Raw genomic sequence first — 26,240 nt, 5'->3', positions numbered from 1 at the left:
TGCGTAAGTGATGGAAACTTCCAGAGGGACAATTTGGTAATTCATACTAAGTCCTCAAGGGTTGACTCTCAGGAAAGAATTAAGGGTGTACACAAATACTAGCCATAAGGACAGGTATCTCCACATTTTATCATTAAGTTAGTAGGGCTTCTCGTTGATTTATCTGGTGCTCCACATCTCAGGGTCAACATAAGATTGTATTTCCTGCTCCACTGAAGTTAGGATAGGACTTTCTTTGGTCCATCGGACAAGGGCTTAAAAGACATGCGTCACTTCCAAGCAGAAGTATTCAGGGGTTGGTCCAGAATTCACCATCTTCTCCCTCCCTTGCTACAGGGAATGAGTATCTGCCTGACAGGGAAGGTCCTGTAGGTCTGTGTCCTTGAACGAGGCTGACAATGCGCCAATCTTCTTCAATCGATGCGAACGTGTGAAGTGGGGTTTCCCAATTTCAGCACTATTGACATTCTGGGAGGGGTAATTGTCGTGGAAGTTGTCCTATGCATGTTTAGCAGGGTCCCTAGGCTTGACCCACTAGTCACTAGAAGCAATTCTGTCCCCATGTGACAAGCAAAAATATTCCCGAACATTGCTAGAAGCATCTGTGCTGGGGGCAAAATCACCCCTGGTAAATGAGAAATAGGTTTTGTTATTTTAAGCCACTTAGATTCTTAGTCCCCCTCCCCTGCCGCCTTGCAAACTGATAGATTTTATTAAAGCAAAAATATATGTAAACATTTACCAAAAGGGGTTACAATTGTGGCAGTTTTTGCTTCCTTTGGTTTCTCTGTCTTGAAATTTTTTTTCTACAATGAAAATACAATTTGTTCTTCCATAAGAAGGCAAACACACTAGAAAATTAATTTTACTTTAAGAAGCTATATTTACATAATTGCTCATCTATATACAGTATTTGCTAGGGCCACACGGAATTTCTTAGTACCATGAAACACTTGTATATGCTATCTTTATATTATGCTTTAGTGGACAAAGTGTTTTCCCATTCTACATCTGATGTGTTGGCGTGATTACAGCAGCATTGAGAGCCCGGTAACACAGGTAGACAAACTGAGGCTAAAAGATGTTAAGGGCTAAGTCTGAGGTCTCCTGGTTAATATGCAGCAGGGCCTCCATCCTACAATTCCCGTACTTTCTCCCCCACGCCCCATTGCCTCTGTATTGCTATAAAAAACTACATTCAAAAAGTCTACTGGGACTCACTCTGATTCTTGAGAAATTTAAGCAGGTAAGAAAGGATTCTCCTCTGTATTTAATATCCTTGGACAAGGATACTAAAACTTGTAGGCTCTTGGTCAAAGCATGATACTCAATAAAATTAAGCATAGCTATTTCATGCAACACAGCCAATAGAATTTCATAACCATCCCCCCTCTCCATCTCTTTCTCTTTCTCTCTTTCCAGCTCAAATGAGTCACCTTGGCTAGGCGGCCTATCCCCTAGAAATTATGTTCCTTGATAGGATATGCCAATAGAAATGAGAAATTCTATAACAGTACGAGATGTGAGTTAGTCACCTGTCTCTGCAAGGAGCTAAGCACTGTCTCCTTGAGGAAATGTAGCTCATCAAATGGACATGAATGCATGTAATGACAGTGACTGAATGTGAAAATGTGTAGGGAGTCGGTTTTTTCTCTTTTTTTTTTTTTTAAGAAGCACCCCTATATTGTACCTGTCTTGTCCATTTCTAAGCATCTGCACAGTGTCTCACTTACTTGACCCTCTAGTGCACACTAAACTCCCAAATTGGCAGCTGGACTGAAACCCTCAGCGTACATCAGCCCATGCTTATTCATTTCCCTTCCCTTGAACTGTGATGAGGCTGTCCCTGGAGTGGAGCTATTTTGAGAGGACGACCGCTAGAACAATCACTAGCCTGGCAGGAGATGGACAGTGTGGTGTAGCCACAAAAGAAGAAAAGACATTGTCATTGAGGGTTTGAGTCCTGCAATGTCAGAACAGCAGGGAAACTGGGTAGAGTATGTTTCTGCTGCTGTCCACTATCACTCAGTTACAGGGAGTTACCTACTTGATTTGCCATGATCATTTGCTTTTCCACGATACTGGTTGTTCAGAGCATGCAAGGGAAGGGGGTTAGCTGTGCTTTGGAAAAGTGTCGGGAAAAAGCATTTTTCTCCAGCAAAGCTCCTTGCATCCAACCGGCTGAGAGAAAAGTTATTTTCAGCTGTGCCCAGAGGCATGTTCATATTTCCTTGAATAAGGCCAATAAGCAGATTTCACCACTGCAAGTCCTTCATTGTACTGTAGTAGAATCAGTGGAGCTTGAAGGTCAAGGACACCACCTCACAATTTGCATAACTTCCCAGAGCAGCACCCTGCTGCCTGGCCAGAAGTCACAGAAATACCACAGGGACTCCTCTCACCTGACTTCCTCTCTTTCTCTGGATATGAAATCTCTTTGAGGAGCAGATGCAATTTTTGTATCAGGAGTTCTGCTTGGTTGGGGGCTATGTTAACTCATCTCCGAATAATCGGTGTCTGGACCAATGAATATTGTTCTGGATGGATGGATGGATGATTTATTGATTACCACTTCACATATTGGTCCCTATAGCCTGGGCTGTGTATGGTAAAACAAAACAAAACAAACAGAAAACAAGGCAAAGAGCCCCACAGCCCTCCTCTAGTCCTTTATATTGATTCTTCGATACTTTCAGGTTGTTAAGCTGGAATTGCAAAGAAGTTTCATTTTGAGAGCCAACTACTGGTTGGTAATGGCTGCTGCCATGAAGGTTCTGTTGGAGGTACCTGTGCGCTGAGCTCACTGAGGAAAAAGTGCAGCCATTGATTAGCAATGTCTGCCACAAGCCAAAGACAAAGAAATGGTGGCCTGACTCCTTCGCATTTGCCAATGGGTTTAGAGCTTTCAATTCTTTCAATTCAATTTTCTAGATGAATACCTTTCCAGCACATTTTAAAGTCAGCTTTGACTGGATATAATGAGTAGTCAAGGAAGTTTTCCTTCCACCAGGGTATTTTCCTAATGTACTTCTTTATGTACTTGCTGGATTTGAAAGCCAATGAGGCAGGAAAACCCTACTTGGTTTTTCTCGGGATATACAATTCTTATTGGAAAAGAAAACCAGGCTAGGTGGGTGTTAATTTATCCCCATTGGTGTGTATATAATAAAATCGCTACCAGGACAAATTAAAGGATGGATGAGAGGAAAAACAAAGAAATCCATAATCTAATCCAATCTCTTCATTCCCAACACTGGGGATAATATCACTTTCACAGTGCCAAGGATATCCCAAGGAACTCAGCAGAGGAAGGAGGAGAAATCACAGAGAAACGGCTGAATTTTGGTTACACAACTCTTCTTAGATATACTGGGATATCTCCTACTGATATTTTTTTTTTAAAGATTTTTATTTATTTATTTGACAGACAAAGATCACAAGTGGGCAGAGAGGCAGGCAGAGAGAGGAGGAAGCAGGCTCCCCGCCAAGCAGAGAGCCCGATGTGGAGCTCGATTCCAGGACCCCAGGATCCTGACCTGAGCCGAAGGCAGAGGCTTTAACCCACTGAGCCACCCAGGCGCCCCTCTCCTACTGATATTTTAACAAATTAATCCAATAACTAGAATACCTGAAATGAAAATGACCAAGGATTACTCTCCAGGCTGGCGAAGCTGATTTCGCCAGGTAGAATGCCATTTTTTTTTTAATACCATTTATACAACATAAATTATCCAATTTATAATTCAGTAATTTTTAAAATATATTCACTGTGTTGTATAATCGTCATGACTGTCTAATTCCTGAGCATTTACATCACCCTTAAAAGAAATCCCATGGGGCGCCTGGGTGGCTCAGTGGGTTAAGCCGCTGCCTTCAGCTCAGGTCATGATCTCAGGGTCCTGGGATCGAGCCCCGCATCGGGCTCTCTGCTCAGCAGGGAGCCTGCTCCCTCCTCTCTCTCTGACTGCCTCTCTGCCTGCTTGTGATCTCTCTCTATCAAATAAATAAATAAAATCTTTAAAAAAAAAAAAAAAGAAATCCCATAACTACCAGCAGTCAGTGCCAATTCCCTCCTCCCTGCTCCCTGGCAATCCCTCATCTCCTTGCTGTCTCTGTGGGTTTGCCTATTCTGGACGCTAAATGGAATCATACAGTAGGTGGCCTTTTGCATCTAGTACCATACTTTCAAGATTCATCCATGTTTTAGTAGGTAACAACACTTCATTCCTTTTTATAGTTGAATGATATTTCACTATATGCATAGGTCACATTTTGTTTATCCATTTATCAGTTCATGGACATTTGGGTTATTTCCACTTTTTGGCTATTAGGAATAATGTTGCCCCGAACACTCATGTATATGTTTTTATGAGAAAGAACATTTTCAGTTCTCTGTGTGTATATATCTAGAAGTAGAATTGCTGGTCCCATGGTGATTCTAGGTGTGCCTTTCTGAAGAACTGTCAAACTCTTTTCCACAGCAGCTGCACTGTTTTACGTTCTCACCAGCAATAGACCAATGTTTCAATTTTCCACATTCCTGCCAACACTTGTTATTGTCCAACTTTCAAATTATAGCCATCCTAGTAGGTAGGGAGTAGGAATTTCTTTAAACTCATAGTTGCATCGAGCGTGATCATACCTGGGCATGAGATGGTGGAAGTCCCCTTCTTATGTAAACACCAAAGAGAGCATCTTTCCCAAGGGAGATGTTGAACTTTAAGAACTGGGGTTGACTGATGTGGATCTGTGATCTCCAGAACACGCCTGGGGGTACTTCTTGGGTCACCCGTCGACCAACTTCTGCTTCACCACTGTCTATGCTGCTGTTTTTCAATGACCAGGGCACTGCAAAACAGGAAGTGACATCAAGTCAGTGACATTAGTACACATTTGTTGATTTTACATTTCTGTTTATTTGCATTCCAGGCATTGAAAAAAAAATGCAGATGAAATTCGTGGCAAGTTCTTCGTTAAGTATAAACTCCTAACCCTGGGCATGTGAAATACTGGCACAATGCTTCCTAAACTTCTGTGATTGCTCTTTACTGATCAAATACAGTAGGAGCTGGAGTCTGGGAAGTCCATGTAAAGCTTCCAACAACCTCGAATAGTGCTGGAGTGTATAATTATCAGCAGGGGAGATGAGAACGATATTAACTTGGCACCAAATTTAATTTTTGTAGCCTTTAATTATTCTTCCCAGCCAGAAACAAGTCCAATATACTGACACTTTCATAAACGAAAGGAAAAAAAAAAAGGAAGCAACAGTGAACAAACATTGGCCCAAAGTAAATAACAATAGAAAATAAGGACTGGATCTCAGACTAACGTAATATTGGGGGTAACTCCTTCCTTGGGAGGGATCTAAGTACCATGTGGAAATCAGACTTCTTTCATGGTGACAGCAATGCATCTCTGTTGCATTTGAAATCATCTATGTAGAAAATATTGGATGCCTTCAGAATTCTAAAAAAAGGAGTTGCAGAAATACCTATTTTTTTAAAAGATTTTATTTATTTATTTGACAGAGAGAGATCACAAGTAGGCAGAGAGGTAGGCAGAGAGAGAGGGGAAAGCAGATTCTCTGCTGAGCACAGAGCCCAATGCGGGGCTCCATCCCAGGGCCCTGAGATCATAACCTGAGCCAAAGGCAGAGGCTTTAACACACTGAGCCACCTAGGCACCCCAGAAATACTATTTTTAAAGAGGATTTCTTATTAACAATAAAGCAGCACCTTCTGCACTCCCGAGGGTGCTTTTATTTGCAAACACAGAATTAAGGAAAAGCTGGGAGTTACTGGTCGTCGCCCAAAGAAAGCAAGTTCATCTCTTGGGGCCTTATTTTCCTGATCCCTTAAATGGTAATAGAACCTAAGTGGAGCCTAGCTTTATAATGGTCATTTGTGATTTGTTCAGATGGAAATTTTGAAAGAAGTTCTGGGGGTCTTTTCACTTTGTAATCGATCACTCTGATGGCCTCATGGGTTGGAAGACTTCTTTAGCCTGATGGGCATAGGATGAGAATCAAGCTCCCTTCTGCACTCTGCAACAGATGGGCTTTTCTGAAAATATTTATCTATATTTGGCTGCAATCCCGTGCAAAAGGTTTGGACAGTCAGGAGAGGTCATGGGATTGCTGAAGGCTGGCACGAAGGGCTAGTGAAGCTGTCTGACTTTGCAGCCCTCGTCTGTTACTATCTGGCCCCTGCATTAAGACAAGACTCATAAATGACCTTGGTGCCACTTTCTCCATCTGTAAAATGGAGAGGAGAAAATTTTGGCTCTCTGAAGGTTTTCCATATCTAAATTATATATAAAAAAAAAACCCAGGATGACTTGATGACTTGAGGGTATGAAGTGTTTTTTTTTTCCTTCCTTGTTTGTTTTGTTTTTTTTTTAAATAAGAGAAGGGATGATTCATTTTTATTTAGCTCAATAGCAGATCAAATAAAAAGTCAACAAGGGCTTAAAATAAAGCAGGAGAAACAATGATTTGGACTTTAAAAAGAAACTCTTAACCTCGAGAATAATAAAACCAGGGCACGGGCTTCTAAAGGAAGTGTGGAAGTTTTCATCACATAATATCGTTAAGAAGAAATGAGTAAGTCCTGAATGGGCCAGACCTTTAGAATGCAACTAGATGGTTTGCTCCTCAAACATGTTATGTGGGTAATGGACATGGAATACTTCTTTATAAGGGGAAGAATACTACACAGTATGGAAGAGCAGAGATTCTGGGCTGAGGTTGCCCTGGTTCAAATCCCGGCTTTGGCACTTGCCAAGTGTCTCAGCTTTCTGTGCCTTAGTCCCCACGACTGTACCGTTGGGACACTATTATTTATTTCACAGGGTTGTTATGAGGATTTAATGAGCTAATCCATGCAAAGCTCTTAATATAATTTTAGGTACAACATAAGTCCTAAATAAAAATTAGCTATCATTATTATTATTATCTGTAAGACTCTCAGCCTAAACAGAATGTTGTTTATTTTGCTGAAATAATGACATGTCCGGGGGAAACACTTGTTATCACCCATTAATCAGAAGCTCTAATTATTATAATTTGAAAACTAATTTGTACTTTAAAATGCTGGTGTTGGCAGACTTCCCCCTCCCCCCACATTAAGGCCCTTTGGGGGAAGGGATATAATATAAAGACCTGGTAAGGAAGGGGTGTAATAGAAAAGACCCCTGGTGAAGAATAATTTAGAGACCAAAAGTAACCCCAGCCATCACGGTTTGGCAACAAGTTGGAGAATTCATTTAAAATAAAAAAAGAATTTTAAAGAAATTATTCATCTTTAAACTTAATAAGACGGGCTTTCCTTCATGTCTGTTGGGCTTTCAGGGGTTGCTGGGTTAATGACAGGATATGAAAAAGAAGCAGGAAATCAGCACCCACGAGCCCGCTAATCTACTGCTGAAACCTAAACGGATTTTGATAATGTCAAGCCAAATGAGGATGCAGGAGATTCGCAAGGGAGCCAGCTGCCAGAGAGCAGTTGCTCTGGAGAGATTCAGACACGGAGCCTCAGGGGTCTGGTTCATATAGCAGTGGGATCCCCATTCTTTCACTAGACCCAACTTCAGGACATTGCCTTTGGTATGAGGTGCAGCCAGCAGTGAGGACAGGCTGCCTTTTAGTATTCACACCTCCTCCTAGGGTTTCATAGGCTCTCCTCCTTCACATCCCATCCTCTAAAGTCCCATCCTGCAGCCAGACAGGGCTGGGTTAAAATTCTGTCTCTGGTTCTTCCTTGCTGTGTGACCTCTAGCAATTTGCTTAACCTCTCTGGACCTCCTTTTTTTTTTTTTTTTTTTTGTAAAATGGAAATGATAATAGTCAATGTCTTATAGGGTGGGAGCAACAAATGGGAGTATACAAAGGAGGGCTTGTCCAGGGCCTAGCACATAATAATAGCAAAATAAATGCTAGTTAGTCCTGTTTAATTAACTTAAAAAAGGAAAAACTAGGAGGGAAAGCACGTGGCTTTCTTTGTTGAGTAAAGGATTTTCTAAAAGAAAGAAACATTGTATGGATATGTGATCTACATGTATGTATACACGCATATGTGTATATATACATGTTTATGTATATGTGTCCCCATCAATCGAGAGAGTCGAATTCTTCTGACATAGACTTAACTATGGGAACACGTGTAAAATTGGTGGTCCGGATCTATTCCCACTACTGATTTTTGGTGGGATTTTCCAGGAGGTGATATGGCCACTTTATCAACTAGTTTACTTTATTGATAAACCTGCTTTATTGAGTAGCACTGAAATTAAGGTCCTGCTCAGCCACACCTTCACACTGATGCCCTCTTTTTCTTTTCACCCCATCTTCACTCCCACCATCAGACAAATAGGCTCCTTTTCTCAGTGTTCATAGCATCTACACTTAGCTATACTACAGGGTCTAGCACCTGCTGTTCTGTCCTCCAGTGGATCTTGCTTGCCTTCCTAAGTCCCTCATGTTAGACACTGTACTCCCTGAGATCAGGCAGAGCTGCAAATGCATCTTTGGGTTCTCTGGAGTTTGCACCTGGCAAACCATAGGTGATTTATAAATGCTTTTTGAACTGAATCAAGTTTCACTTGCCCATCAGATGGGGCATCTTAACATAATGCCTGCAACTGCTAGGTAAAACGGGAGCCTTAAGAGAAGATTTGCTTTGAAAAATTGCATGTAAATTGACTCCCCCACACACACACAAAGAAAAGAAAAGAAAAAAGCTCGAAAGCTTTATGAGGAAATTTACTATTTAAAGGAACCCTGCCTATGGATCCTTTTCAAAAATCATGAGTAAACTCTTAATTTATCTTTTGTGTGAACCCTTATAAATCAATAAGCAAACCAGGGGAGCTAGAATATAGTGGAAAGGTCTTTAGATTAATAACCAAAAGCCATGGGTCCTAATCCTGATATTTAAAGACACTGGACCTTTTGCAGAAAGGAACAGCGGTGTAAATGAACTCTTTGGTTGAACGAACTCTCCTCCTTGCTACTAAGCAGCTACTAAGTTTGAGGCCCATCTACCTCTCAGGTCTCAGTGTCCTTAAGTACACAAGAGTAGTTGGGACCCACAGATATCTTAAGGGGCATTCTACTGGAGTCTACTGTGTTCTACAGACTGAGGGGTGGGGGGCATCTCTGGGTACATGCTACAAAGGGTATAAGTGTGTGTGTGTGTGTGTGTTTTGCCCATGGGAGGGAGCAGGACTATCAGATTTCACTTTGAATAAATTCAATTCATTTAACATAAGTCACGTTATTGTTAAAGGTTAGTGACTACTTTCAAACTGAATTCTCTAGATACGCAACTGAATTATGCTTTGGCAAAATGGAGTTTTCACTGCTCCCACAAATACATATACATATACACACATATATATAAAATCTTCATTTTTGAAATAATTTCAGGTTTACAGAAAAATTAAAAAAAAAACCGTACAAGGAAGTCTTGCATATCATTCACCCAGATTCCATAAATTCAGTACACATTTGTTCTACGATTCTATTTTTTTTGAAATCTTGAGACTAAATTACAGAAGACTGTTCCTTTACCTCCTAATATTTCTATACATTTTTCCTAAAAATAATGATATTCTTTCTCATAACCACAGTATAGTTCTTAAAAATAGAAAATTAACATTGATACAAGGCTATTTCTAATTTATAGATCTGATTCAGATTTGCCAGCTGTTACACTGACATTCTTTATAGCCAACGGAAAAAAGCTTTTTCTATATACTTAACAAATCTTTAAAATGAATGTGCAGAACTTCTGTAATTTTAAAAAGAACAAAAAGGGAAAAATATGTGATGCAAGCATTGCCTCAAAGGAGATAAAAAGGAACGGTGGCTTTTGTAACCTTCTGGAGCCCGTGTGGGGAACCATTTCCAGACTCTGTCCCGGGAGGGCAAGTCCCTGGGCTGGTGTCCAGGACAGAAGGTCTGTGCTGCTCTTGAAAGTCAAAGAGGCCGGGACCCTGAGCCAGGCTCCCAGTCCCACCAAGGAGGATCTGAACCTGGGCTCCCCCTGGCACTGCTAGCTATTCTAGGACCACAAAGTTGGCTAATTCCTAACAGTGTGCCATTGAGAGACCGGCAACAAGGAAACAAAGTAATTAAGGTTTCTATCTTCCCTGCACTCCCTGGGTGCGGATGCCCTTACTGAGAAGACCTGAGACCTCAGGAGGCCTGCTGCACAGTGGAGTTTTGTCAGCCCTGGCTTTGAATCTCAGCTCTGACAACTACTAGCTGTGTGACTTTGGGCTAACCACTATCCCTCTCTGGGTTTGTCTACTCATCTGTATAATGGGGTTGCTTCTGAAGATTAACTTGGGTAACATAGGCAGTAGCCCATTTATGGTACATCCACATCTTTCTACCCAGGTCTTGTGCTGCCTACACACAACCGTAGCTATTTACTGCAGATTTGGAGTATAAATTTGTGATGGTCTAATTAAAATAGACTCTTCCCTCATATAGGCACAATGAACTGAAAAAGGGCCAAGGGGTGGGATAGGACTCAGTGAAACAGGAAGTCACTTTCCAGGGCAGCTGACATCAGTACTTAATGAGTGATCAGTGTGGGACCTGTCACGTGAAGGAAGCTGCTAAGGAAAGAGAAAACAAAGTCCTAAGTTCATGGGCTCCAAATTCCAGATGTTGATGTAATACTCTAGCTGCTTCTCAGACGGACAATTCTGTGCAGCCTGCCTCAGCGAAAGCTGCTGGATTTTCTTTATTTAATAATAATGAATGAATGTCCCGAGCGATGCTGGGTACGTCATTCTTTCATACTTCATGCAACAAACACTTGTCAAGCATCTACTATATAGCACTAGATAATTTTTGGTCAACATCAAGAGTTGGGATGTATGTCATACTCCCATGATCCTTTGTCCAGACAACAGGGCAAGGTCATCTGGACCCTGTGTGGGCTGGGACTGGTGGCATCAGGAGAAGATGATTTAAACAGCCATTCCGCAATCACCAACCCAAAGTTTGGCCCCCACCTTGGGTTCTGGGTAGGGACTGAGCATGGCATCCTGGCAAGCAGCACAGAGTCCAGCCTCTATCTCCCTGAACTGTGGCTTCCCTGACAGACTTTGCTCCCTACCTAGGAGCTGGACAAAATGGGGACATGGTGATCATTTGGCCCTAAGAAGCAGGTGCTCCATGATGGTCCTGGCTGGTTTATCTCCAGCTTCAAGATGAGATTTCTGGGATTTTTGAGGGAACACTCTAATGATCAATTTTGCAGGCTAGACTACCTCTATAACTCCACGGAAGATTGCTCATGTAAATGTGAAGCTATTGCCTATTTCAGAAACATGTACCTAAAATTCCAACCAGTTAAATAAGACTGATGTCGAGCAAAACGACAGCCTTCCGTAGCCACATTAGGAGCTAATCATTTCAGAAAATGTTGCCATAATTCATTTATGGAAACAGCGAGACTATTCCCCAAACAAGTGATAACGGGAATGGACTCATAGTCATACCAGGGAAATGAAGCCTCATATTAATACTTCCTAAACTTAACCGAGCTCCAGAGGCACCTCAGCATAAATCTGCCTTACAGATTATTCTGCCTCACATAGTTTTATCTATTGCAAATAAAGTCGAATTCAGAATATTGCTTCAGTCATTACACCTCGTTTCCATTTATTTGGGAATCAGGACAACCATCTGAGGGTTCTGTTTAACCAAGAGATAGGCAAAAAGATTCTCCTAAGGACATTAGATTCATTGCCTCACACATCGGCAGCCCGTCAGCCTTCACCCTGCTTCTGGCTGCCTGTTCTTCAGGAATAGATTTCTATCCTGAGCTTTCACTGCTCCCGTGATGTGTTCATAACATCACACAGCAATAATGATTTTTATAAAATCCTTCAGCGCTTGGGACTACATGTGGCCTCTACATCTTTTGAAATCCCAATTTGTCACCTTTGATAAAAGTGGCCAACTCTTTGCCACTAAGGGGGTTAACAGTCATTTATATATCTGACCACTCGGTTGAACATGATTCCGCATTCACTTGTAGTTCAGCTTATTAGTGTTATTTATGGCAGCTACAATTTGCTGAATGGTTACTGCTCCTGATACCTTAGGATTTTTCCAGTTTTCAGATTAGAGGACCATGGAGATAAGGGACTTGCCTAAGGTCACACAGCTCTTATATGGTGGGGCCGGGATCGGAAGCCACATCCGACTATTTCCAAAACCCACGTATCTAACCACTACGCTCACTGCTTTTCAGATGCTGGGGTGAGTACAAGACACGCAAAGAGGTGTGCATCCAAGCACACAGCAGAGAGCCCCCTGTGGGTGTACAGGTCAACTCTGAAAGAGAAACGTGCCAACTCAAGTGAGGACTAATGCACTAGGGAGGGAAATTGATTATCTGGCTGTTAGTACACATGTCAAGCCACACGGATGTCATGTTCAACAGAAACTATACAACTTAGAAGGGGGTCGCGGGTCACAATGAGAAGCCGAAATCACCAAGATGAGGTGCTTAAGCAATACTCATCTATAACAAAGGGAGTATAAGATGGCTTCCAAAATGAGGGGAATTGTTGCACTAGTGTGTGGGCTATTGGTTTATTTGCCAGGAGACGTGCAGTATTGTGCTGGTTGGCTCAAACATAACCACCCCTCGCCCTTCTGGGAACTTCACTGACTTTGAAAAGGCCCCATGTAGGGAAGTGATCATTTTGAAACCCTGGGCTGTGTTCATTGAGAGCCTGACAAGAGCCAGAGGAAGAATTACCAACCTCCCTGCTAATCTGGCTCCTAGTACCATGCATTAAGCCAACTAGTAAAAATCATTATGAAGTTTTTGCTGAAAGGGCAAGTGTAGAAAAACATGTTTCTAAACAGAATAACAGTCTTTGCCATTTTTTTCCAACTTGCATACCATCTGGAAATTCTGATTTTTTTTTTTCAAAGGGTAGGAAAGAAATGTGCTCCAGGCACAAATAAATGTTTACAGCTGAGTTATAAACCGAGAATGGTGGGGCTTAAAACAGACAGGCTGGCAGTGATGGAACATGAGCTGCAGCGAGACAATAATGCTGTGGGGGACGGGCCAGCTTGTTTTGCACATTGGCCCTTTTGAATGGGAAGTCTTGCTTCCTACTGACCTCATCAAGCAAATGTTTGGGAACAAGTCTTCACATCTGGGTTTGTTCTAATTCTTAGAAAGGGAAGAAAAAGATGAAGCGGAACGATGGTGTATCTTGACATTCTGAAGGCAGCCTTCACCTTTGGAAAACACGACACCTCATAAGAAGTGGCAGCCCGGGGATGCTTGTTAAATGGAGCAACTGAGAGATGGCGTGCTGATGTCAGTGACAACTAATATTCACGAATCTCTTATCAAGCCCCTGATAACCACACACTGTGTTTTACAAGCATTGTCTCACTTATACTGGATGCCAAGAGGCTGAGAGGTACGTTTTACAGATGAGGAACTGGTGGCTGAGGGAGGACACATGACCTGCTTGCGTGCATGCAGCTGAGTGATGGAGCTGACATCTGCAACCAGCTGGACCAACTCTAGAGTCTTCTATTACAGAGGATCTGTCGATGGAATGTTACCAAAAATATGTCCATCACTGGGTCAAGAAGGAAAGGCTGATATATTGGGAGTTTGGCCTCTTCTGCCTCATCTCCTATAATTTGTTGTTGCGGAACAGTCCAAGGAAAATAGAAATGGGTTTGCAAATGAGACAGAGCAGCGGGCAAACTTCCACAGTGGGTCAGATAACAAAGACTTTAGGCTTTAGTGGGCCATCTCATCTCTGTTGCATTTACTCAGCTCCATTGTTGTAGTGCAAAAGCAGCCATAGGCAATGCATGAACATGGCTGTGCTCCAATAAAACTTTATTTGCAAAAATACATGGCTGGCCTGATTTGGTCCCCGAGATGTTATTTGCTGACCCCTGATATAGAGAACACCTTGAATTTAAAATGAGTGATGGGTTTTGAGAATGATCCATGAAATTCTACTTGGGAGTTCATTCTTTCTTAAGATCAGCGCACAAATTGGCTACATAGGATATGCCCTTTAAAAGCTCTTGTAGTCTTTGCCTCTGGGCCTAGCCAATCAAACCGTATTCCCTTATGTTATCTGACCAGGTCAGAACACTGTATTGAATCTTCGTTCTCAAGGCTTATCTAATCCCAGATCTATAGAAAAAGTGCTCTGTGCTCTTGTAATGAAGATGTATGAGTTCATTCCTTTTAACATAGAAATACACTCAAGATGGTGAGTGATTCTGGCAGTCTGTGGGCTCCCTTTTCTTGAGGTGAAACCCAACCACCAAACCAACCACGTGAAGGTTTAATTGAAAGAGAGAACGGAGAAAAAAACAAATGAAGAACAACAACAAATGGAAAAGGGAAGACAAAGCCCAAAGAACATACTCTCCTAACTAATTAATCAAGTGCTTTGTTTCCACTAACATATCAGAGTGTGTAGGCTGCCCTGTCTATTAGGCTCCTTTCTAAATCTGAGCAATGTAAACACTCCTAAAGACCAAGTAATGAAATCTCTATCGTTGTGCCATCTTAGCTGGAACTCACATACCCTTGTTTTGCTTACATTTTAATTTGCTTCTGCTGGATAGTTACCCAGTAATTGCTTAATAAGATTAACCTCCCTGGCAATGTGTGGTGTATCTTGATTAAAACATTATCGGAGTGAAGGATTATTGTATACCACAAAAAAATGGAGGGGGTGTTATTTAATTAACTTATTGCCAATATATCTTGATTGTCTCTTTGAAACACTGGAAAACTAGTCGATTGGAATTGATTCAGGTTATCTAAATGTATAGAATTGGGGAGTGGGGAGGAGGGAGGTCCCTGCATAAAGAAACCAAAACCTGAGGTCACTTTTTAAAAAAGATGTAGGGGGGGGTGTGAGAAAACGAAAATCTTTCTAGTTATTTTTTTAAACCAAACTTTGCAACAGCTTAAGAGATCTGCTATCTTCAGTCTTAGGAAGAGTACTATTTTGGTGTTCAGAAAGGAGATGTTCCCAGTTTTCTTTCAAGTTTAAGCAATTTTAAATTCTCACACTTTTTCATAAGAATCCTATTGACAAAATTCATTGGACAACAATTTGGCCACCACTTCTCTGTCTCATAACTCATTTGGAAAAGAACTGGCGATGTTATATGACTTACACAACATTTTCGAGAGCACGTTGCATCAGAGGGGAAAATTGTGGTCTTTTCCAAAGACACCATGGAAAGTGTTTCTTCATTTGTTAATTCAGAGACACCGTACTCTTAGTTAGGACTTGTTCTCCGCAGGAATCTACCATCTTGCTGGTGTGGGATGCTCAAGTGGGGGTGGCCGTTGGAAACACAGCTTAATCACGAATGCGCAGAGCGGCTGACCTTAATTTACGGAAGTTAATGCCTATCAGCGACTCTCTTTGGTAAGGGATGCTATTTAAAAAGCATTTGTGTGTAATTTCAGAATATAGACATGTACGAAATACATCCCTGGGCCTGAAGAGCCAATATGCACATTCACTTTCAAATGTGTGTCCTGCATTTTTCTCAAAGGACAGGGCGCTGCTGACTTGCAGATTAAAGGGCGTTCATGGATCAAACAAAGCAGAGACCCTCTAAAGCTGTGTTTCTCAAAGAGCAGCACTGTGGACCTCTTGGGCAGGATCGCTCTTCGCTGTAGGGGCCATCCTGTGCACGTGGGATGTTGAACTGCAGCTCAGCCTCTCCCTGCTAAACGCCACTTTCACCTCCGCTAATTGGGACAACCAAAGAAGTCTTCAGTCACTTGCCCCGTGTCCCCTGGGGTCCGAAACGCCCCGCGGAGGACCACTGTCATAAAGGAAACAGGAGTTGCGGATGGTGTCAAGTACTAGAGCAGAACGGACAGCACATAGGAGGCTGACAGGCACATAGGAGGCTCCAGGCTTTTCGGTCAGTTAAGGCAGAACATGGCCCATTAAGGCAAAATACACTCTCCATCTTTAGGTCTAGTTATAGTTACCTGATAAAGGAAGGCATAGAATTTCATCCTCAGATAAAACTTTTTCATGCTTACTTAAAGGTAATTTAGTATTATGATTAGGATAGATGAGTAACGTGATTCTTTTTTTTTTTTTTTAAAGATTTTATTTATTTATTTGACAGAGAGAAATCACAAGTAGGCAGAGAGGCAGGCAGAGAGAGAGGAGGAAGCAGGCTCCCTGCTGAGCAGAAAGCCCGATGTGGGGCTCGAACCCAGGACCTGGGATCATGACCTGAGCTGAAGGCAGCGGCTTAACCCACTGAGCCACCCAGGCGCCCCGAGTAACGTGATTCTTAAAGATTAGATAAAAAGACAAAAAAGTCACACTCAAAACCATTAGGACAACTCTGGGGAGAATAATTGAAGCACCATGAGCATTTCAGGATGACTCACGAACACCTCTGGGGGAAGATGAATTCTAGAAACTTCTCTGTGGAAAATGACTGTGCTAAGGAAAACGCCGACATCTTGCCCAAAGATGCACAAGGCACAGACTTGAGTTTAAATTCGTCCCTACCTACGTGTTTGATTTGGAGTAAGTTTCTAAAACATCCTGGGCCTCAGTTTCCCTGAGATGATTCCCTCCTGTTAAAGCTGCTGAAGGCAGGAAATGCTAAGCTTGGCACACACCAGGGGTCCAGTAAACGTTCCTTCCTTTCCTGTCTCTGAAATACCTCTGTGGGGTATTTTCAGAAATGTGGGGGCCAACTGCCCAGATGTGCTAAGAGGCAGAGTGGAAGCGTCTGTGTTTGGAGAAGCCCTTCCGTACCACCTCACATGTTGGTGATTTCCACCCAGAATCAAGCACAGCCCACCGGGTGCCTGGAGGCTGCTGTGGTTTTATTAACTGCCCCACTTCCCCGCCTCCCCGCAGTCCTGTTTCTCTCTTCCTTCTTAGCACCTTGTTAGCACCTATTTTTTTTTCCTGCAAGAATACAGTTGCTTAATTGCTTCAATAAACATTTCCATGGCCCCCTTTACTGTTCTGAGAAGAGGAGCTTTGTTCCCCAGTTGTCAAAACTCTTTTCTATTCTCTCCCAAAGCGGAACAGCTTAGAATCTCTTTCATGCCAGGCAGCGCTTCCTCCCTGGGGAGGCTGAAGCTCTTCTCTGGGGAGAGGGCTCTGGTCTAGTGGCGTGTGCTGCCTGCTGCTCTCGGCTTTCGTGATTAGGCAGGACTTTCTCCTGGTGCTGCTGCTGCTGCTGCTGCTGCTGCTTCTGCCCAGGCCTTGGGAGGCTTTCAAGTCGCTCCAGATAGCACAGGTATGCACATGGCACAGAGAAGGCACCGTGCCAACTCAGTGACTCCAGCCAAACACAGCTAACAGACAGGAACAGCAAACAGCTTTGAACAGGGGCAAAAAGGGACCATTTTGTCCTCCAACCCCCACCCCCAGTTTCTTTTCCCCTTCGTGTACCTTCCAAGATTTGGATTAGAAAACCTGAACACATTGGCAGGAGCTCTGAATTTTCCCATGACCTCAAGAGGGCAAGCAGCCGTTGTAACCTCACCTTTGCCTCCAGATGGCATTGTTGCCACATCATCGTTTCCTGGTAAGCCGGTCCTTATCCCATTGTTAAAGGTGTGCCCATCGGCCGGCTGCAGTTGCCAATTGAGTCCGAGCAGATGCATTGCTGCAGGAGAGACAAAGTAATGAAAATATGAATAGATAATTCAGCAATGCAAATGTCAAGAGGGGGCCAGGTGCCTTTGCCAAGTGATTGCCGTTGAAGGAAGCTGCAGTTCAAAACCGGCTTGCCCTGGGCCATGGGGATTAGCTAAGTACAGAAAGCAAGTAGTGGCTCCTCTCCCTGGGCTTCTGTTCATCGCCTTGGGGGAGAGGATCCGGAAGGTGGGCAGAGGAGGTAAGAGAAATCCTAGTTCAGACCATCTGAATGGTGCTACCAAGGAGGGGGAAATGTCCCTTTGGAGTCACTGTCAAGGATTCTGCTCCATCATGTGCAGCCTCCCCCGCAGTGTAGATGCGGTTGTTGATAGACTGGTGGTCCGGGGGCATTGGCAAGGATAGCTTCATCCAAACTACTCAAAACATAAATCGGTTTCAAAATGGGACTAGCCAAATGGGACCTGTCTGCGGGTGTGACTGTAGCTACCCTGGGTTAGCAATGCAGCAGGTTGTGTCAGACCCACTGGAAAGCTCACCTTTCCATTCCAAGCTTTCCAACCGCTTTTCCTGCTAAGTGCATCCCTTTCAGCCCATTGTGGGAAAAGCTTGGGGCGGTGGTGGTGGAACAGGGCCCTTTCCGGAAAATATTACTATTACACTTTCTTCTCTCTCACACCCTGCGCCCACACTGCCACACTACCGGACAGAATGAGCCAGAGCACGAAGGCGCTGTGCTAAGGAGGCAAGCCTGTCTTTACTTTTACCTGTGCTTTACTTCCCCGTGCACGGTACACCTCCAAACACAAACTTCCTTCCAACCTTCTGGTCTTCTCGTCACCCTGTGCCAGCTCCCCACTTCCCTGGGGGTTTAGCAAGCTCAATCCCCCCTATCTCCTATGGTTCTAGGTGAGTTGTCGTCAGGACAATGGCCCGGAGGGAAAGGCAAATCCCAAACACCTATATTCTTTCAAAGTCCCTATCTAAGACATGCTTCATTTGCAAATAAATAAGGAGTTCATTCCCCTGCATCCTGCCTATTCAAACAATAACGGGGGGGCAGCACCCCGTCTGTCTGGCATTTCAATCGGACACAGGTTGATGCTGCGGCTACCGTTCCGGGACTGCAGGAGAGAAAGGACTGTTGACAGGGAAAGGTTCTGAGTATGATGCGGGATGGGAGAAACAATTAACCACAGGAAACGCAATTAACAATGCTTAGGAAATTGTTCACACAGCAATTAATTCTGCATGCCTCCCACCACTTAAAGTCAGGCTGCATTCTATTAAGGTTAAAAACCTATCTTCAAACAATACAGCTCAGATTGATGGTCGCAGATTAAGGTGCCAAGTAGTGCCTGGGTGTATGTCTGCTTTTTTCTTACATACTTCCCCATCGCAGAACCACATCCCCCCCTCCCCATACATTACTTTGAAGTGCAAGGCAACTCTTTGAGATGGTAAATACTAATAAGAATAAGTGACATTTACTGTACAGTTTCTGTCAAAGTAACACCTAATTTTCTCCTGCAGTTTATCCGTTATATGTAGGTCACTCACTTGAAGAGACCGGATTCCGTTGCCTCAAATAGTGACATATTTCTCTGTTCAGTGAAAACTATACAGAGGTCAGGAAATGAGAACTAATCATGGCTGCTTAAAGATAACGATAGCTTCTGATTTGTAATTACCAGGTGAAGGAAGCCAAGGAATTAGCTATTTTAGAAGGATTCCTTTTTTAATGTTGCTCTTGGGTTCTTGGGGCTTGCCTGGAGCTAGCCTGCTGCCAATGTGGAGGGGTGGCTCTTTCATGGCGGGGGGAGGGGGAGGAGTGTCTCCCTGTGTTTTAAGACAGACGCGGACAGGTGCTGGTGCAGCTGGGACTCGGACCTCCCAAAGCCTGGATTTTCGCATCTACAGAAGGAATCGGGGTTCTGTTAGGCAAGAGTGGCAGCCTCCCCGGTGCCCCATGAGTGTGAGATCTCTTTTCAGAGTTGTTCCCCTCTTCTAATACCCCGGAACATGCTGCGACCATCAACTTTGAGAGGACAGCAAGCAGATAAAACCCTCATCTTGCTGCATGGAAAGAGAGCATTCATGAAACCGTGTTTTCTCTGTTTCTGGGGATGCTTGCCCTTCCCTTTTTGTTTTGGATTCCATAGCATCTCTTTATTAAAAAATTTAAAAAAAAAGTATTCTGAGAACAAGAAGACTAGAGAAGGGATGAGAAGGGTGAGGGTCGGAGTTTACAAGTAACTGCTCAGACAGCTCCCAGAAGTGAAAAGAAAAATAAGAAAGTGAGAGGGAGATGGGAAAAGGGGAAAAGCCAGATCTGCGGAGTGTAAGCTCTGTCGTCCCAGCAGAAGCGAGGCAACAAAAATGAAACTCAAGTTTGGGCATATTATCTGTTGTTGAGTTGAACGTTAAGTAAATAAGTGAGAATTATATCAGGGGTATAAACACCTTCTTTTGTTTTTTGGGAGGGAGTCTGAAATAGGCTTTTGTTTGTACTTTTTTTTTTTTTTTTCTTGATCAGCTACTTCTCTCTTGAGTAAGCAAATGGGAGTATCTTTCTGGCCTAGGGGGATGGACGAAAGTGTCCTTAGGATAAGGACCCAGGGGAGCTGTGAAGTAAATGAGTTTCCTGACTAATGAGAAATCTGTTTCTTATTCTGCTACTGATTTGCTCTATGGCTGGGGCTGAGAAATCCATTCCCTCCAACCATCTCTCCCTTTGCCTTCTGAAAAGGTTTCCCTTTCCAGGTGGAGTAATGGCTGCTGAGGGCCTGGGAGAGATCGAGCATCTACCTCCAGAGATCTAGCAGAGGGTCTCGAATCTAGGAGGCACTCCATAAATGTTTATTAGGATAGATAAGGACACCTGGGGGGCAGATACGAAGGGTTGGACTGCAGGACATTGTACTCTCGCAAATCAAAACCCACCCCACAGAGGTGTGAAGGGTGGCGTACAAGAGTGCTGGCAGCAATAAGGACAAGTCTGCCCGGAGGAGGGTCTGTCAAGGCCTGCCGCCCATCCCCAAACCCCGCCTCTGGCCCGCAGTGTAGGAGACACTCTGTAGAGTTCATCTTCGTCAAGAGTCACGGCTTACATTCAGGACGGTACTGTCCTATCCCCATTTCACAGACGAAGAGACTGTTAACTATGAGGTTTGATCCCCCGGGGGTTTCAGAATCAGAGGGAGATTACAGTGGGAAGGGGTTATCTGCTTCGTATTCCACAGTGATCTGGGTACAGATTCTGGTTTGCAATGGGATCTCGGCAAACCTTGTCTCTTTCTTGAAACTCAACGATCACCACACTGTGGTTGCTGAGTGACCGTCTTCTCTATTCAGCACCCCTTCATGGGGGGGGATACACCGCCTCCTCTTGTTGGATTCAGATGCGGCCACGTGACCCAGCAGCACACACACTTGTTAGCCTTTTTGCCCTGCCACGTGGTCAGCCATGGTTCAGTCTTGAGCCGTGGCTGACCTGTGAGAAGACACAGCAGGAGTGAAGAAATAAACTGTTAGTGCCAGCCGCTCGGAGTCTGGGGTTCTTTGTTTTAACAGCGTGGCTGAGACCTCCCTGACTGAGACGTTCACTTACCACAGCCCCCACTTACCTACGGGGCATATGTGCCAAGGCCCCCCATGGATGCCTACAACCGTGGACAGTACTGAACACTATATACACACCTATGACAAAGTTTAATCTATAAATGAGGCACAGTAAGAGATTATGATAACTAATTATAATACAGAACCATATAAAAATATACTGTCATAAAAGTTGTGTGAAGGTGGTCTTTCTCTCTCAAAGTATCTCACTATGCTGTCCTCGCCCGTCTTCTTGTGATGGTATGAGCCAATAAAATGTCTCCATGATGAGACGAAGTGAGGTGAATGGCGTGGGCACTGTGACATAGCATTTAGCTACTACAGACCTTCTGACCACTCCATCCGTAGGAGCAGCACCTGCTTCCAGACTGCTGAACCTCAGAAAGCAGAACTGCAGGGAAGGACTACCGTGTAAGCCCAGTCAGGCCTCCCATTTCTACACAACGGGCATCTGTGCATTCCTCCCTTCAAGTTATTTATGTATTCAGTCAGGATCCTTTCTAAAAACCAGCCAGGAAAAGCTAGGACCGCTTCATACTTAGGGTCACTACATTTGCTTCTATGAACAGCAACAACACAAATAGCTCTTTAAATATTATGTCATTAAATATCCAGCTGTGATCCACTCTCGGATTCAGAGTTAGAAAGTCTCAAGATCTTGGGTGAACGCCAGCCTCATCAACTTAGGTTTTCTCCAACGAGGTTCCTTGGATGCGGAGGGGTGGTCCCCTCTCTCGCTCCCTGCAAATGCTCTTGCTGCTCCTCCCCAAAAGGTCCTGTTCAGACCATCCTAGGGTCGGAAGTGAAATGAGTTTGGGAGGTCCTCTTCCTCAGGGGACTTACCCCCACTGACAGCCAAAACGCACAATTTATCATGATTTGGCAGGTGCTGCTCCAGAGAGACCCTCTGATGGAACAATGGGGCTCCATGGGTCAGCAAGGATGGAACGGGGAAGAGCTCCAAGTGGAAGTTCGTGTAATCCAGGTGGCAGCTGGGAAATCAGCCACTAAAAACACGAGAGGCAGCCAAGCCCTGCAAGTATCCCTCTGGCTCAGTGGAGAGAACTTTCATCAATGTTGAAAGTGAACCAAGGCAGGGTGGACAGACCACACACAGATCCCAGATTTCAGCAAGAATAATAAACAGACCCACTTGGAGTTTGGGTGGTATTTCCTTAGCGAGGTGGCCTGTGTTTGTGCCGGAGGGCTCTAGGAGAAATGCCCTGAGGGGGAAGAAGGGAAGATTCAGGGGGAAGGGTTGCTTGTAGGTACCAGAATCCCCCAGCAACCGCAGGACCAGAGATGTTAGGTCCCGAAAAGGGGCAGCTTGGAATGGGGGCTGTCTGAAATAGTAATTAGGGTACGTGTGGGCCCTGCTGGGTACCACTTAGAACCTTCCATGTTCATTGGCTGGTAGAGGATCAACCTGACAAGAGAGTCAATCAATATGTCAACAGAGCTTCCCAGAGAGCTGCTCAGCCCCTGCTTGTCAAAGAGGGCAAACACGGGGGCCACGGATGCTCCGTGTTTGCTGAGCAGGCCTCCAGAAGCAGGGGGTGTCTTTAAAGATCAGGCTTGTCGATACATAACCGGAGGGAGAGATTGGGCTTTCCCTTTGAAAATGGAAGCCTGGAGGCCACGCAGGGCTCAGGAAACAGGAGGGAGCCTTGCCTGCTGGTTCTTGTGGTTCAGCGCGTGGCCAGATTCACAAGGGCCTTAGAGACCATGGCAAAGCTCCTTCAGAGACCAAGTCAGCTGGGGCTCCCTATCCCCCCCACCCCGCAGCAGCCAGTTTAGACCACAGTGCCAGGACTCCCGTGGGAAGTGTAGCCAATTCTATAAGTGCCACTGCTGAGAGGAGAGAACCACAGTGGAATAATCAGGACTCAGAGGCACAAATGCTCACCCTGAACGTGCACAGGCAATCTGCAAAGGCACTTTTGCAGGCAGTAGTGAAAGTTAACACATGCAAATGAGCCTGCTCAATGATGATGGTGACAATTAACATTTATTTTGGCAATGTGCCAGGGATTGGGCTAATTATGTTAATTGCATCATTTATTCATTACTTATCATTTGGCAAATGTTTCTTGATCACCTACTGTGCGTCGGGTATGTTCTAGGGTCCGGGAATAAAGCAGTTAACAAAGTTCCTTGCTCTCATGGAACTTACATTCTAGTGGGAGACATAGAAACCACACTTATACCAATGAAAAGCAGAGCATGAATAGGGTGGGGGATGCCAGGGCATGGGGGTGAGTAATTGCATGTTTTTCTGTTTAGATGTGGACTGGTCAAGGGTGGAAGGACTGGAGCCAAAGCCGGAAGGAAGTGAGAAAGCGATTCAGGCTGACATCTGGGGAACCGTGTTTGAGGTTGGAGTGGGAAAGGAGAGTGCAGGGTGACGGGGAAGGGGGCTGGTGTGGACTGGGTACCCCTGGAGAGGCTTTGCCTTGTGTTTGGGTGAGATCAGATGGCTCTGGAAGATTCTAAAGAGGATGAAAGCCCATTTATTTCCATTCTCACTCTGGGATGTGAGAATGTAATTTACATTACAGATAAGGAAACTGAAGCTCAGGCAGGTGAGTGACTTGCTCAAGACCCACAGCCAGTAACTGGGAAATCTGGAATTTACACCCAGACGTTTGTAGCTGCAGAGACAGAGCTCCCAACCCCTATACTATCCTGCTAGTGACTTACTCGGAGTCCTCACTGGTGGCCAACTAGGCCCCGAATTCTCTAAGCGAACCACTCCTTAGCAAAGACTGAACAGGGCAGTGGGCTACAGAATTACCTACTAAATATTATCGGGGCTCACTCAGCAATAGACACCTCCCTTTGTAAGCAGTCATTAGTCTTCTAATAAACCTCTGTCCTAGGTCAGCGACCAGCTTGCTATTTAACTTAGAGGAATCGCGAATGTCAATAGAAAATAAGTCTGTTTGGCAGCCTCAGTTTGCAGCCAGGCAGGCTAACGATCAATACGCTTGGTGACTTTTTCCTTGGTCAGTTTGCGTATCAGCCTTTGGGGATGTGGTAGAGTAAGGTGCTTTCTCCTCAAAGAGGAGGGGGTCCACTGCAGGGGGTTAGTGGTATCCTTTTTAGGAACGCTCTCAGTGCCAAAATTACCTTCTGCCTAAAAGAAGAGATACAAACAAAACCACGTGGGATAACATTCTGGGAAATGCCTTAAGTCTTAAAGGAGTTTAAAAAATGTAAATCTAAAGGAGTTAAAAAAAAATCCCTTTCAAACCACGCCTTGGTGAAGTGATTTCTCTTATTCCTCGCCCTCCCCCAACTGTATTGCAATACATTGAATGGAATGAATTTTCAAAGCACTGCAGGGAAGTTATGCCCACAAATCCCTTTACCAGTAATGGGATTTGTGTACCTATCTCCCAAGAATGCTCTGAAAAGTTACTTGCCTGTATCCAACTTCCAGCTTGCAGCTTCCAAAATGGTTGCAAAGTTCATGGCCCGGGGAATGCCACAGAAGAGGAAGCATGAGTCACAGATAGGATACCAGAGTCCTGGCAGAACCACTGCAGATGAGAGGGGGGCTTTGGGGAAATACACCTGCATTCACACTTTTACCTGTACTCTCTCATCTTTCAGCCATGGTGCCAACTAAAACAGGGATTTTGTCTCTGCCTTCCTAATTCTAGTCCCTCACAAAAGCACGGAGGCTTTCTGTCCCCTCCTGCATGTCTGCCATGAGAACAAGGTGACAGTTGCGTGAGGCAGCTCTGAGACCAGGGAGCAGTGTGTTCTCGAGACAAGAAGAATCCACATGGAGGGACCACTGCATTAATCTACTCTCATGACAGGCTCAGGATAGTATAGCAAGTGGGAAGTGGTAGGAGATTAATCAATTCCTCTGTTGGGAGGAAACAAATGGGGCTCCTTGCAGCTTCAGGATGCATGCCCCCCCACAACCCCCTGCACCGCTGGTCTAGATCCTACCCCTAGAGTCACACCCGCTGCCGTGGTGGGTGTGCTGTGGGAGGCAACTCTGGACACCGCGGGGTGTGGTGGCTGGTGTGCCCAGGTGACCTCTAACAAGGCCCTTTGCTCTCGGCATCACCAGGCAGATCGATCGGTAAGACAGACACACATGCTCACAGCCACTGTCTTCCTTGTGCAGAGTCTCCAGGAATGCCCCCGGGAGGACTGGCGGTGCTGGCCAGGCATCCCATTGTCCACTGAGCCAGCTCATCCTCAGGCAGATAAACACACGCCTGGAGCCACTCGCCACACATGGGATCATTTCCCACCCAGACTACCCCTTTCCTGCTGCTATTTTTCCCAGGAAGGAAATAAAATAAAAGCCTTTCTTTCTTTAAGAAAGGACCCATGTGATCAACATATCTTTAGAGAATGATAATATCGGTAGGTTTTATTCAGCAAATAAATCATGGTCTTGGATTTTAAGAGCTTTTGTGATAGTAAAACACATCCCCACGATCCACACACATACACCAAACGCATCTCTCTTCTCCCTCCTAAGCTTGTCATTCAGTGTTGACAACCCAAACAATGTTTGTCTTTCTTTAAAGAACAGCAACCAGCAGCCCCGTTAAAGAGGGGGCCGGTCCGCAAGACTACTTACTACAAAGGAAAGGCAATGCAGGCTGCACGCGGTATGTGGCCACCGGAATCATAGGAAGCAGGCATTATGAATGTTTTAGAGGATAAGATGTTATATCGATTGGTAGATGTGCAATGTGTGCTGGAACAAAGAGGGGGAACTCTCTCGTGAAAAACAGGCTTCGCAAGAGGCAGTGGGGAGGGGGGTCAGGGAGGTGGCGATGAGGGCACTGGCTATACTCCGAGGGCATGTCGCTTCCCTCCGCTGCAGCGAAGGAGGAAAGGCACATCTGGATTCATTTCCCTTCCTGAGTTCCTGGGCAGACCCCATCAGACTGCTT

The 26,240-nt window shown here is 44.5% G+C and overlaps 1 protein-coding gene across 9 annotated transcripts in view; it reads right to left on the bottom strand.

Moving 5' to 3' along the window:
• The window catches only part of TENM2 (teneurin transmembrane protein 2), a 1,307,492-nt gene that overhangs the window by 197,566 nt on the left and 1,083,686 nt on the right, over nucleotides 1-26,240 (bottom strand). For all 9 annotated transcript variants that reach the window (XM_047731060.1, XM_047731061.1, XM_047731063.1 and 6 more), the window contains 2 exons: nucleotides 17,579-17,701; nucleotides 4,643-4,848 (listed from right to left, as the gene is read on the bottom strand). In XM_047731060.1, the coding sequence (XP_047587016.1) occupies nucleotides 4,643-4,848; nucleotides 17,579-17,701 (329 nt within the window). The remainder of the gene's footprint in view (nucleotides 1-4,642; nucleotides 4,849-17,578; nucleotides 17,702-26,240) is intronic.

Source organism: Lutra lutra, chromosome 5 (assembly GCF_902655055.1).
Source record: "Lutra lutra chromosome 5, mLutLut1.2, whole genome shotgun sequence".
NCBI classification, from domain to species: Eukaryota; Metazoa; Chordata; class Mammalia; order Carnivora; family Mustelidae; genus Lutra; species Lutra lutra.
The sequence above is the reverse complement of the archived record's forward strand: the minus strand, read 5'-3'. Positions and strand labels throughout refer to the sequence as shown.